This window comes from Amphiprion ocellaris, chromosome 19 (genome assembly GCF_022539595.1).
Source record: "Amphiprion ocellaris isolate individual 3 ecotype Okinawa chromosome 19, ASM2253959v1, whole genome shotgun sequence".
NCBI classification, from domain to species: Eukaryota; Metazoa; Chordata; class Actinopteri; family Pomacentridae; genus Amphiprion; species Amphiprion ocellaris.
The window spans coordinates 14,168,154-14,182,122 of record NC_072784.1 but is presented as its reverse complement, the minus strand read 5'-3'; the positions used below and the strand labels follow the sequence as shown (position 1 = coordinate 14,182,122).

The 13,969-nt window shown below is 40.7% G+C and overlaps 1 protein-coding gene across 2 annotated transcripts in view; it reads right to left on the bottom strand.

Annotated features, from left to right (window-relative positions):
* Positions 1 to 13,969, bottom strand: part of ngfra (nerve growth factor receptor a (TNFR superfamily, member 16)) — a 42,433-nt gene that overhangs the window by 23,191 nt on the left and 5,273 nt on the right. For both annotated transcript variants that reach the window (XM_055005288.1, XM_023299520.3), the window contains exons 2-3: positions 13,598 to 13,760; positions 3,741 to 4,103 (exon numbers count right to left, since the gene is read on the bottom strand). In XM_055005288.1, coding sequence (XP_054861263.1) covers positions 3,741 to 4,103; positions 13,598 to 13,760 — 526 coding nt within the window. The remainder of the gene's footprint in view (positions 1 to 3,740; positions 4,104 to 13,597; positions 13,761 to 13,969) is intronic.

Sequence of the window (13,969 nt, the reverse complement as noted above, 5' to 3'; positions counted from 1 at the left end):
CTGTGGGAAGAGATAGAAAGATGCTGAGAGAGTGGAGTAATGAAGAGAAAAGAAGTTGCTTTATCTGCTTTTTTAATCTTGTCCAACTCAAACAGATGCTCAACATTTCATGACCGAACAGCACCTTGTTTGGAAAATCCGGTAAAAGATGCACGAGGTGTTTTCAATTTCGCATCAAAGCGTCTCACACATGTGCAGTGTCCGGAGTTTTTAATGAAAAATGCAGAAGTTAAATCGCACTTGGCAGCGTGCATGTTTGAATGCTATCAGCTGTATTGATTTTGAATGCTCGTGAAAGGAAGAGTTTGTGCGCCTGAAGCCGGGCAGAGGACTGAGCTCTGAGAGTGTGTCCTGCAGTCGAGCGTGGGTGCTCATAGAGGTCACTCAGCGAAACCTGAGCATGAGCAGAAGAAATCCCAGGACTCATATCGACCCCCTCAGCATAGAATACCAGCACAGCACATATGCTGCAGCTCTCCCTGCCTGATTCCATCTCGGTTTCTTTCTCTCGCTCTCTTTCCGTCCCTGTCATTGTATCGCGTAATTGACACTTGGTGACAGCTGGATATGAAGCGGGGATTTAGGGAATTCAAAATACCCCCAATCCGATTGTGTTTTTTACTGCATGCGTAAGTTTGACAAAGATGGGAATTGGAAAAAAAAAAAAAAAAAGACTTTCCTGACATAAATAACATAAATAAATGCGCGGACAGGATGAGGATTCCAGCGAGGAGGCTTCCTCTTTGCTGCAGAAAACGTATCTGCACCCGGCCATCAAAGACCACCGTGGAGGGTCTGGAAACATCATCACAACCACATGTGACTGCAGCCGTTACCCGCGGGCCCACTGGTGCTATTGGACAGGGCTCTCCTTTCAAACGGATGTCCCAGAAGGTCACTTATCGTGCCATCTCCAGTCCCCACCGTCGCTGCAGCTATCGCTAAGGACAAGGCGGGTCAAAGTTGAGCCTCCTGGGTGGGCGCTGAATGGGCAGCAAAGACTACATTGTGGCTGACTGTATGTCAGAATGTCTACAGTATATTGTGAGTGTTTAAGGGGGTTTCTACTGTAAATGACTGTCAGTCTGGTCACATTAAAGGTTGTGGACACGGCCTCCCAGTCCTTGTATATTGTAAATCTTCTGTTCTGATGAAAAATGAGAAAATTCCTGCGCTCTTGCCAGTGAGATCTGGTCTGCAGTCTTGCTTCCAGGACTAAACTCTTCCAGCAGACAGACCTCCTGCATGAGTCAGGAAATCGGAATAATATTTTAACCATTATTTTTTCCCTTGCTTCAAGTCTATTGGTTTCATTTCTGAGTATCTTTTGCATCTTCTTTCCCCTCAATCCACCATTAAACATGATCTGAGCTAAACATTAATGTCAGCAGGCTAACATGCACACAACAGCCCAGTCCCTGTCTCCACATTTATGGACTTTGAGCCATGTTTCTGCAAAAATTAAAACTTTTCGATGCTATTATGCATTTTTTCTTGGAGTCCGAGCATCTGCAGACTTTTCTGTTCCCTATAGTTCATGGTGAAACTGGTGATGCATTAACATTGTGGTCCTGCACCCCACCCCAATGCAAGCCAACTAAGCATAGACGGTTCGAGAAAGAAATCTGCTAACATTTCTATTATTAAATTGTTAATGTATAAATGATAACGTGCACAACCGATTGATAAATTAGTCATATCAGGAGCTTACTTAGAGTGCTCGATCAATACACAACTAAAGTGCTTTATTGGTCAACAGCTGCATTAAAAATCCCACCAAGTAGAAGAAGGAGGAGCAAACTAGCACCACAAACTTGTGAAATTGAGTCCATTGAGGAGATTTTCACTCAAAAAATCCAGAGCAGGACCAGCTAAGTCATTTCACAACCCAAGTTTGAGCCATGTGACCCCTGATGAGGTCGATTTCACGCCTTGTCTAACCAAGAAGAATTTACAGCTTCCTCGAGTCAGAGCTGCCTTTACTCTTGGATATGAGGACTCAGCTCCTCCAGACTCGGCTTCTGTTTGGTGGCACATCAGATTATTCATTGTCTCTGTGTTGACACTGCAGTCGACTTTGACCTTTTAATCCTCAAACCTTCAACTTCGTGGTGTTTGAGAATCCGACCTCTGAGACAGACACATGTTGAAGTCACCCTTGGTGGCCTGTTGAGCTGCGATTATGCATATATGATACCTTTAATGCTACTTTAAAATACATGCAGCCAGTTTGTGGTCTGGAGCTGCTTTTTGTCTTCTAGTATTGCAAACTCTGGTGGGCTTGCCTGTTTGTTTCGGTACTGATGCAGACCAAACAACTGCACCCAACCGCTTGAAAAATGAAGGTTTTGTTTGCTTTCTCTGGTCCAGATTAATAGGTGCCTCGGTAAAACCGTTGCAACCTTTGTTGGGTTTGTTTTCACGCACACACGTGAGAATGTTCGCTCTGCTAATTGGTTAGATTTGTCTAGTGACAAACTAAACACAGGGATATGATTCTATCTGCCCAAATATCAAAAAACCAACACACTTTGTTATTTTTAGTCCAACCAGACCTCAACCGGTTCTGTGAGAAGTCTCCACTTTGCTTGTCGACATCACGGTATGCAAACCGCTCCTGACTACAGCAGTTATGTCGCTCAGACTTGCAGAGTCAAATCACGTTTCACACCACAAACAAACTGCAGAACCAGAATTTATTTGTGGTCCAACGTCGACCACTTCCTCTGAAGGGACTCTACAGTTGTTTTGGTCTGCACCCAAGAACCAGTTCTGTGTTCACATCTGCCCAAACCAACTGTGCTGAAGGTTGAGCTCAACTGAAAGCACACATCTTGCCTGAAGTAAACACTGGTTTTGTTTGAGGTGCAAATGCAGAAGAAACCAAGCGCCAGGATGAATTCAAAAGCTAAATGTCTGCCGACTGTGGGAACTTGTCAAGGAACTGATTTCATATGTTTGACTGATTGAAGCTCTATCAATGCTGGACTATTAATTCCTCTGGACAATGAATTAAATTTCTACATGGATCCATTTGATGCAACAGCATTAAATGCTCTGAAGGGCGTTTTTTGTTTCTGTCATATTTTTACTCACTGTTGGCTCATTTTTCACTTCAATATAAAGTCCTGCACCTCTATGGAAACAGCACAACCATGACTAGAAGTAGAGAGAACTTATGCTCTGTCTTGTGCGTAGTATGATGCACTTAAAATCCCATAAACCATAAAAAATAAAAAATAAAAACAAGTTGAACTTTTTACAAAACTTGAAAAAATAGGAATCCTCCAGTACAGCATTTTTCTGTGCCCACAGGTGTTACCTAGATTGGAGAAAATGGTGGTTCTACATTAGATTTTTCAATTTCTGTCCACGCAAATTTTTGGTGAATTCTTAAAGTTTTTTTTTTAGAAATAACACCATTTTATTTTTTTAGTTTTGGATAATTTTTCTTGACAAAACAGTATATCACAGCGAAGTAGTTCAAGGTGAAAAAATCTGATGAGTTTTCCTGTTTGTACAGTTTCTTGCTCTGATAAATGTTAAAATTTTGGTGATTTTTCAAACCCTGAAACTCAGCGTTTGTTTTTTTAATTTTAGAGGTTAACTCACTTAACCATCCAATTAACAGTTTACCTGAGAGTCATTTACATTTCGGTATAAGGTTCTTAATTTGTTTAGAATCAACATAAAATGAAGTAAAACCAACAGGCTTATCTTTGAGTGTGTGGCAGACTCACTGTGGCAGACAGAGTCTCTGGTCGGCGTGCACAAAGCCAACTGAATCTCGGTTTCTTCGTCACAGATGGTGCAGGGCAGGCAGGGTTCCAGGGAGCTTTCCCGGTCGGAGAAGGTCTCGTCCACGCACTCCTCACACACCGTGTCGTGGTTGTGGTCGCAGTGGGAGTACACGCCCTGACCCACCGGACACACCGTGCACGGCTCGCAGCGGTTCGACACCGTGCTGAAGAAGTAGTTGTAGTTGCAGACGCATCGGGCGTCGTTGGAGTCGGTGCAGGGCGTCTCCATGCGCATGAGGCCGGTACACTGAGTGCACGGCCTGCACTGCTCTGTGTGGCTGTAGTTCTCCGAGTAGGTCTCACCTGCAGATCAGAGGGCCAAGGAAAAGTGAGGAGGAGGAAACGGGAGAAGGGGGCGAAGAGGAGGAAATATGAGGAGATACAGGGAGATAAACAGTGAGTCTAATGACATAAATCATGTTTACTGCACATTCATTAGAAGGACGGACACATTGATCCACTGGGCTCTCAGTGATTTGTGCTCTGGGACAAGAAAGGTGCTCTTGTTGGGGAGCGAGTCAAAAGCCTGCTGTGCTCATTACGATATCGATCCCGATGTGTTTGTGCTGCGCTCAGTAAACTGCTTTAATCTCAGTGATATGCAGGGAGGAAGGAGCTGCAGGTGCATCCACGTACTGAAGACCATCTTTAAATAGTTATCAAGACATGAGTTAATTGGAATCAGATGCTTTACGGAGCGCCCTGCAATCATTCTGCCAACATTTCTGACATCCCTTAACTGAATTTGTGTAAAATGTCAATGCCAATAAAACTGACCTGATTAAGTAGAATATTTGTTTTATGTTTGAAACATTTCCTGCCTCTGAAAATGCAGAACAAGTTGGTTTGGCTTGTTATACTGTCATTTTTTTTGAACAATGCACTTTTATTCAACAGATTTTCCCAGTCTTGTTTAATAGCCGATAGTAAAATTGCAGCAAAAGTGTTAATTTATATTTTAACTGTTTAAAATAACTGAGGTAAAATAATATCAACATCAAAAGTCTGTATTTTTACAAATGCTGACCATAAAATTATATAATTTTTTTTACTGTATTTAAGTCAGTACAAATAATATTCAAAAACAGATGAATGCTATTTTTTAAAAACAATTATGTATATTAGGAACAAATTTTTTTTTCTAATTAAAATGAACTCAAATAAGTCATTTAACTTTTTTGAAATAAAATTAATCATCATATTAGTGAACTGATTCATCCTCTGGGCACCATGAATGTCTGCACAAAACTGTATTGCAATCCTCCCAATAACCGCCAAAGCGGTGGACTGACTGTCATCCTGAGTGCATTACTGCACGACTAAAAGGGATGTGTTAGTTCTGGTTTGTGTCAAGTCTTTGCTAAACCTTCACAACGTTTGGACTTGCTGAGATAAATGGATGTAGTTGTATAATCTGACTGTGTTCTCTCTCCGGCAGGATGAAATTAGCACCTCTGAAATCAATGCATGTGTCCGAAAGACATTCATTTTAAGGCGCAACTTCATCGCGTTGTGTAGATTTTCTTCTTTTTTTTTAAAGGGTTGTGAGCGGAGGAGATAGCAGACCACAGCTGAGTTGTGGAGAACAGAATGAGGTAAAAGCTATGGTGACTAATTGCCTGCTGCTTTTCAATTACTTCAAACACTTCAGATTTGCTCTCCAGGAACATTCAGCGTCAGGAGGATTTGGGAGTTCATCACCAAGGAAGTGATGACCTCAAATTAGCTTATTCTTACACTGACAGTTCCTAGGGGCACCAAGTAATCTATTAATATTGCATGTTCATATAGAACTATTTTCAGATATAATTGGATGCCTGCTGAATTATGCATACAGACGGAGGGAGAGCGCCTGCGTTGCCCTGTGAGTGTGTTTTAGTGGTTGAATGAGATGCGAGTGGAGTAGGGAGGCTGACGGGGGAAAAAAACTACAGCTCAGATTCATTACAAAAGCAGCTCCACTGTTCTCCAAATCCCTTTTTACGTTTTCTGTGGTGCTTAACATGAGATCGGTCACCTTGCAAGAGCTGCAGGTCAGAGCTGAACAGTATAAAGCCTGACTTCTTAACCCTCTGCACCCCGAGCAGTTTCTGTTATTCCTGTCACATTTTAACTCGCTGTGGGCTCCTTTTTTACTGCAATATAAAGTCCTACACCTCTATAGAAACAGAGCAACAATGACTAGAAGGAGACAGAACTAAAAAATGTCTTCTATGTAGTAAAACACACTTAGAATGTTATATATTATAAAAAATTACAAAACAAAAGTTGAATTTCTCAGATTTTTTGCCTTCCAAAAACTGAAAAATACCTTGAATCGGCATGTACAACATTCTTCCAAGTGTCCATAAGTCTTATCAGTATTGGAAAAAAGAAAACATTTCAGCCAAAAGCTCTCTCTGGTATTTTACTACTTATATTTTATTTCCACATTGTCTCCTATCTGCTGTGCATAAACACTGCCTGCGGTTCAGCCAAAGAGTTCCTGAATTTTTGTCACGTTACCATTGGTCGCAGCTGAGACAATAATACAATTACAGTTGCATTGCCGAACACAGAATTTTTAGTTTTTTATAAAATCTAATTACTGCTAATTCATTAGTTTTTGCTACATTTTTAAATGGATATAAAAAGATTTTGTCAAAAAAAAAAACATAATTTTAGATTAAGATGTAGTGAATTTTCCTGATGAAACAGCACGTCAGAGATGATTGATTCAAGAACAGTCGTGAAGGTAGAAATCCGAGACTTTTTTCTGTTTTTACAGTTTCTACCTCTGCTTAATGGTGCAAGTTTGGCATTTAAAATAACATGCCTTTCTAACCCTGGGTTTGGGGGTTCAGAGGGTTAATCCCTGCTGCATACACAAAACATTAGAGGGGCGTCAAAGTGTAGCTGGATGTTTAGTTTGAACGTTTCATAACATGAGATTATGGGACAAAAATGCATGTGAAAGCAGCTTTGTAAACTGTTTAATAGACACCAGAGGCCGCCTGCTTCGCTATTGATTCCACAAAACGAGGCATGTAGCAAGTTTACACTGGTTTAAAACCTCCGCTGCGGTTAAATGCTTTTTGTCTTACAGTGAAATAAATCATCGTAAAGCCTCGTGACCGTGTGGATGTGTCAGACTTTTTGCGCAACTCTTATCTGCACATCCATATGCTTCAGACTGTGTGTTTTTCACGAGAGCTGCTTGGCGGGTGTCGTGTTGAGCAACAGCATATTGTCAGTGTGAAAAAGCCTGCAGCAATGTCCCAGCGCTTTGCTTTTTGCGTTGTAAGCGGCTCCGGCAAGTAAACACTGGCACCAGCCGGAGCTCTAAACACCTTGTAAACAGCGGCGAAGCTAAGAGGGCCGACGATGACGCCTGTCACATTACCGCCTGAGCCGAGCAGATGGAGGTAATGATATAGAGGCAGGTAGGGAGACGGATCAGCAAGCTCCGCCGCTCGATTCGCTCGAATGAATCTCGAGGCTGCAGCATAATTGGAAACAGCCTTTGAGGGTGGTCCGGTGCTGCGAGTTGAGGCTGAAAAACACGATTTGCTGATCAAAGTGCTGATGTACTGCTGCAAGGAGAAGGGTCAGGGGAAACAGGGCAGCAGGGGATGTAGGCTTCCTCCTCAGATAGACATGTAAAGCACGAAATCCGGCGTTTTTCCATCGTATCCATCATCGCCCTTCGCTCTTATTGCTGTCTGGAGGCAGAAGTGATAGAGGAGCGCAACGCAGACGAACAGCAGACCTCCGAGGTAAACTTGAAGCCTTTTGTTTTCTTTGCAGTCAAGCTCAACCTCCTCATTCATTTCAATTATCCCAGAGGCTAATTTTAACTCACATGCATGAGCCGCCCCTTGTAAACACACCTAAACGCCACCATATGCAGCAGAACAGCCACAGAGAGGGAGGTGTGCGTCTCATTTATGCTTTCATCTGAAGAAGGCCATCAAGAACAAGGCAGGAAGTGGATTCTTTAATAAAACATCACCTCCTTTCTGATCGTCCCCTGTCGAGCGATGACCGGCGTTTAGAGTTTTCGTGTTTGTTGGTAAAAGGAGACGAGATGCACTTAAAATGTGCCACTTCAGCCCACGACTGATGTGTCTCAGGTCCCATTAGCGTCATAAATAATGTAGCTTCGGATGGCCTCGGAGCTGCTCAGTGATCTCCAACAATCAGCACTTTAAGGTGTGAGCTTTTATGGAGCTTCAAACAGCCGCTGACCCTTCGCTGACTGATAAATTCTGGGAAAATCTGCGTGACGGTTTTTTATTTGTCTTTTAAACGTGAAGCATTTCTGCGTGCAATTATCGCCTCGCTTCGCCGGTCCACTTAGCTTCCCTTTAAGATTCAAAACAGGTGTTTAAGGATATTATCAAAGACATTATTAGGAGACCAAAGGATCCTAGCTGCAATTTAAGAATCAACATTTACTCTGGCATCCTGTGCTAATAGGGGTTTTTCCTCGCGAGTGCAGGGCAGAAGTTTCCTCTGCAGCCACCACGGAGAAATCTCCATTTCCCTTCTTTCTTCATCCCTCATGATCCTGAAGTTGGAAGTGATTCTGTGTTTCTGTGATTCTACTTTCCTTCCTGCTTCAAATCCCTGGTGAGCCTCAGGTCCAAATCGGCCAGCACTGACTCACGAGGCCATTTTTTCCCCCCCTCAGTCGGTTTGTAGGACAACAGTTTGTGAATGGTTCACTAAGTGAGGCAGGTCTGGTCGTCTTGTCTCCCATGACAGCAGGGAAAAGTGGAGGAGACTGATAAATATTTCAGGGCTGCTGACGCTGGCACTCGTCCCGATGCTGGAATCGGGAGGGTAGCGGGGGGTTGCGCTGTCAGGAAGTGGGAATTTAAGGAGGGGGGTCGTGGTAAATACAGATTCACTCATGTTTACCATGAAGCGGAAATGGATGTGTTGGTTTTAACTCCTAAATTATTCATTTCTGCACTTTAGCAAATGTATTTATAGCGTTAGTTTTGCAGGTGAGGTCAGTGTTTTAGCCTCATGACTCCCACTCAGCTTGATTTTTTTTAGTGTGGCCATTTGGGTACACTAACATTTTATCAGCAGAGACAAAAAAAAACCAATATAAAAATATATGAAAATACACCGGATATTGAGTGCAACTTCCCGGGTATTTGAGCTTTAATTGTGGAGTGTTTATCAGCAGTGTTCCTGCACCGCGGAGCAAGATAATTGTCGCGCTGTTAGGAGCACAATTGGCTTTTCAATATGGTTTAATTAGCTGGATCAAATGGGTAAAAGATGCATTGATGTAACAGTATGCATGATAAATGAGCAGATCATGCCCTTTGGTGCCTGGATCTCTAATACCATTTTATCCGCTAATACAGACGATGAGTCATAGCAGTGAGGAGGAGGAGGAGGGATGCAGGGAGGAGGGATGCTGGTGGAGGAAACTAGAAAGAAGGGGAGACACGACAAGAGTTGGTGGGGTTTGCTGGGAAAAAATAGGAGGAAAATGAGGCTGCGGTTTAGCATCTACGCATCATCTGCCTCTGTTATACGAGTATGACATGCGAGACGAACTCCTTGTGACGTCAAAGCATCAAAGATAAAGTCCAGACGCTCACGAAGCTGCAGCAACAGCAGCAGTGTGTTTCCTTACAAACTCCAGGCACCAGCCTCCCTCTCAAATGCATTGTTTAATCACGACTATTAATTATTCCACTCAACCGCCATCCAAGTTTTTCACAAGAGGTCTGCTTTCTCTGTTATTTTAGCGCAGCGATCCCATTTTTCCTCAATTACATGCCTCTACCTTTTCTAACATTGGCTTTGTTTGACAGAGTTGGTTTATGTGAAATTGACTCAGACTGCTTTGTCTCTTTTTTTTTCTTCACCCCGTGGCAGTGTCGCGCTCTAGATGTGGAGAATTGGCTCCCTGCCCTTGTAGCCGTCGCTGCAGCTCTTGAGATACTCCAGGCGAGAAATAGGAAACTTCAAAGGTGCCAGACTTGATGCTTAATAACATAACACAACGCAGAGATTAGCATCGGTTGTGCAAACACGTCCACAAATCCAAGAATTGATTTTCTCCGAACACAGCCGATTCCTGCTGTTGGGCCAAACACCAACAGCTTCTAGGCCTGACTTCTTAACCCTCTGAACTCAAAGCTGCTTCTGGGTATTTTCTTTTGCTAATGTCACATTTTTCCTCATTTTTCACTGAAACATGAAGTTCTGCATCTCTATGGAAACAGCACAACCATGACTAGAAGGAGAGAGAACTCAGTGTCTCTGATGCAGTTTGACACGGGTACAAGGCCAAAAATATCATTAAAATCAAATGAAACTGAAGTAAAATTGAGTAATTTATTATTTTTTTAATGCAGAAAAAGCCTGGAATCGACAAGTACAACATTTTTTTCCCAAGTGCCGACAGATGTTACCAATACTGGAAAAAATAGAAGATCCACACACCACACCAGAGATATTTTACTGCTTACATTTTTGATTTGTTTCCATACTTGTCTCTGTTTGCTCTGTATTAACAGTCTGTAGTTCAACTGAAAAGTTTATGAATTTTCCTCATAATACTGTTGGTCACAGCTAAGTCATTTATAGCTTTTCTGTTGCACCAAGGAGTACAGATTTTTTTTTTACTGAATTTGGTTAGAGCAAAAGTTTTATTTTTGAAGAATTTTTAAATATGAATTAATAGGTTTTTTCTATACTTCACTCCAATCTGCTTAATGTTAACACAGACTGCAGTTCAGCCGTAAAGTCTGTGAATTTTTGTCATGTGACTGTTTGCTGCAGCTCAGTCACTAATGTTTTATCTGTTTCTCCAAGAATTGCAGAATTTTTTGCTTTTTTTTTTTGCCAACCTTGTCAAAGCAAAGACTTTGTTTTTGGCTAATTTTTGAAATGTTGAATGAAGTAAAATGATAAAATATCACTATTTTATTAAGCTTAGGTTTGGATAATTTTCCTGATGGAGCAGCATGGCACAGATAATTGATTCAACTACAATTGGAAAGTTGAAAACCTGGTGATTTTTCAGTTTTTATCGTGTCTGGCTCTAATAGAAGGTGTAATTTTAGGATTTTTTTCAAAGATCAGATGCCTTTTAAACCTAGGTATTGGTGTTCAGAGGGTTAATCACTGCTACAAAAGTAAAACATTTGACAATTTTTAAGTGTTATTGATAACAAATCACCCAATTTTAAGCTTAAATTTGGTTCAATTTCATAATGGGACACTAGGTCACAGAGGAGTAGTTCAAGGACTGGCAGAAAGTTGAAGATCTGGTGATTTTTTTTTCTGTTTTTGTAGTTCCTGACTCTGATAAATGGTGTGATTTTGGTGATTTTTTTTAAAAAGATGCAACACCTTTCAAAGCCACTGGCGGGTTGTGGAGGCTCAGGAGGTTAAAAGACTTTTACTGTGTGTACAGAAAGGATTTGTCAGTGTGTTTACATGCTGTCATAATGGATTAAAGCAATCAATCAATGCTCAACGATCCTGCAGCTTTTCCTGAGCGATGCAGCGTGATGTTGATGACCTATACTCTGACGTTTACTTAGCGTGCTGACAAAGCTACAGACCGACGTCTTAAAAGGCAGAGGGCCGCAGAAAGAAGCTCTGAATCAAGAGGAACACATTTGTTTGCTGCATCGACTCTTCGTCTCTCTTCTCGGGGCTGTTGTGACGTTGGCACCTCTCCCAGCTCTGGTCTGGAGAGCGAGCGCTAATGGTTCGCAGCCACAGCCGAGCTGTAAGCGAACACATTTGGAGCCACTTACGAGCATCAAACATATGAATTCCTGCCTTATTTCTCAGGACAACCGATAAAGGCAAATCATACACTTCTGACAAATGAGCAAATTGGACAATAGCAGTTTGTTTTGGCTTTGACGATGTTTTTGTTTGGAGTTCAAGGCCTGAGCTTCATTAGAAGCCCCAAGAATGAAAGTGAATGTATGAATAAAGATGATGTGAGTGCAGAAACTTTGCATTAATCAGGTGTGAGAGAGTGTAAGACTCGTGGTGATGCTTGCAGCTGTGCATCAGTTTACATTTGTATATATACTGTATATATTTGATTCTGATTGTTTCCAGATTGAATTTAATCCTCTTACACTTGACACATTTCAGGAAGTGGAGTTAAACTTTACATTTTAATGTGAACGTTACAGTTTGTTAAGTGAAATCACTGTAATAAAAAACAGATTTTAAAATGCTTCCTTGGAACCAGACTGGAGCAAAGATGAAAACTGTTGAAAATGAGGTTTCTGGTTATTGTCTATGGACAGATGCGCTGCTTTTGAGTTTTGTTAGATGGAACTTTCCAGGGCTTTTAGTGGATGACAATGAAAACTTTAAAGTCAGACATCTTGAAACTTGATGTCTTTCAACACTTGGAAAGAGTTTAGAGATTTCACTTTATGCTGTAAAAAAAGAATGGTAAAAAACTTTATTATTCTCAAAATATTACTAAAAAAATACTGTAAAATAACAGAGACTTACCATCTTATAAAAACAGTAGTTTTTCATAATCAAAATATGTTTTCTAGCCTTAATTTTACATGAGACATGTACTTTAATGGCTAAATAAGAATATTTTCATGGATGTAAACAAATAAATTATTTATAATATACAATATATAGATTATATAGATGGATATAATGACAAAAACTGTATTACCACATTAAAATCAACATTTTTGTTGCGAAAACTTATCTAATTATACAAGATATCTCTCATTTAAAGAACAAATTTATCAAAAATTTCTAAGAATATTTCATCTTCTGTCCCTTTGTTCTTGATTTATCTAATTTTTGAAAAAAATATACACTATTAAACTGAATCAAGCAGTTTCACCTAATAAGTAGAAACTAAATATTTGTAAAATGTCAACAAATATTCAAAAAAACTATAGTGATAGGATTTTTGTGCCTTTTCACATGAGACATTTACAAATTCTGTCTGTTTTTTTTTAGAATTTCACTGACATTTTTGTGTATTTGTACTTAATACTATAAATAAATACTAACAATGACACTGAAAAAAGTAAAAAAATACAAAAAATTATTATTCTCATTGTTTTAACTGTAAACATCCTGTTTTTCTGATAGAAGTGGGAAAAAGAAGCAAGATAATTTTTGTTGTTTCCAAAGTAAACAGTCATGAGTAACAATGACTCATAGTAAAGTGATGTTATAAATAATAATGAATCATAAAAGGTCCTCTTTTGGCTTTGATTAAACCCCTAAAAGCTCATTTCTGATCATCAAAATTGCATATTTAGACCTTTTTTTCAATGAAAATAATGATAGAATAATAGATGAAACTCCACACCTTCATGTACCTGAATGTGCAGATTTATTAATATGCAAATTAGCTGGATAGGATTGGTTTTTTCAGGTTTGTTGTGGATGAATTTGTGGTTTTCAGTCAGTCATCACTAGTTTTAATGTGAAAATACTCAGCCACTCTGCTTATTTCACTCATGATGTGTGTACTAACGCATAAAAACACCATATGGACATGTTCAACTGGGTTTTCATTGGAGGGGGTTCTTTAACGGAGCATATTTACAATATTTAATCAAGCTGGCAGTTGTAAATGTTAATAAACACCTTTTGTAGGGGGAGTTTTCACAAGCTGGCAGCTGTTCTTATTAAAGCATTACTTAAATTATTTATTAACCATCAGGAGACGCATTTGTTTGAAATTCTGCAGCCTATGTAAAGGCTACCTTATTAGTTTGCTCAGTTTTACTGCTTTTTAATTGCACGAACAATCACAAGTGTTTACTCACTGTCCAAACACTGGGCGCAGACGGTCTGAGCAGCGCCGCATTTCTTCACCACTCCCTCCCCAGGTGGACACTCCTTGCAGCATTCTCCGCTGTTGGTGTACTGACCCGAGTCGCAGGGCAGCAGCACGGCCCGCTCCGTCTTCGAGGCCGACGCCAACGCCGCCTGGCAACGCCGGGAGAGACGGTTACGGTACGTCAGAGCAGCACACGTGGACAGACAGAGCAAACTTTCACACATAGCAACTTAAAACATACACAGCAAAACAAATTGATGAAAATTACTGCCAGGTGTCCAAGCTGTTCCTCAAATCCACCCGCCATCAGGATTCATCATATATCATGCTGTCTCCGCCGACATTAGACACACTTTGA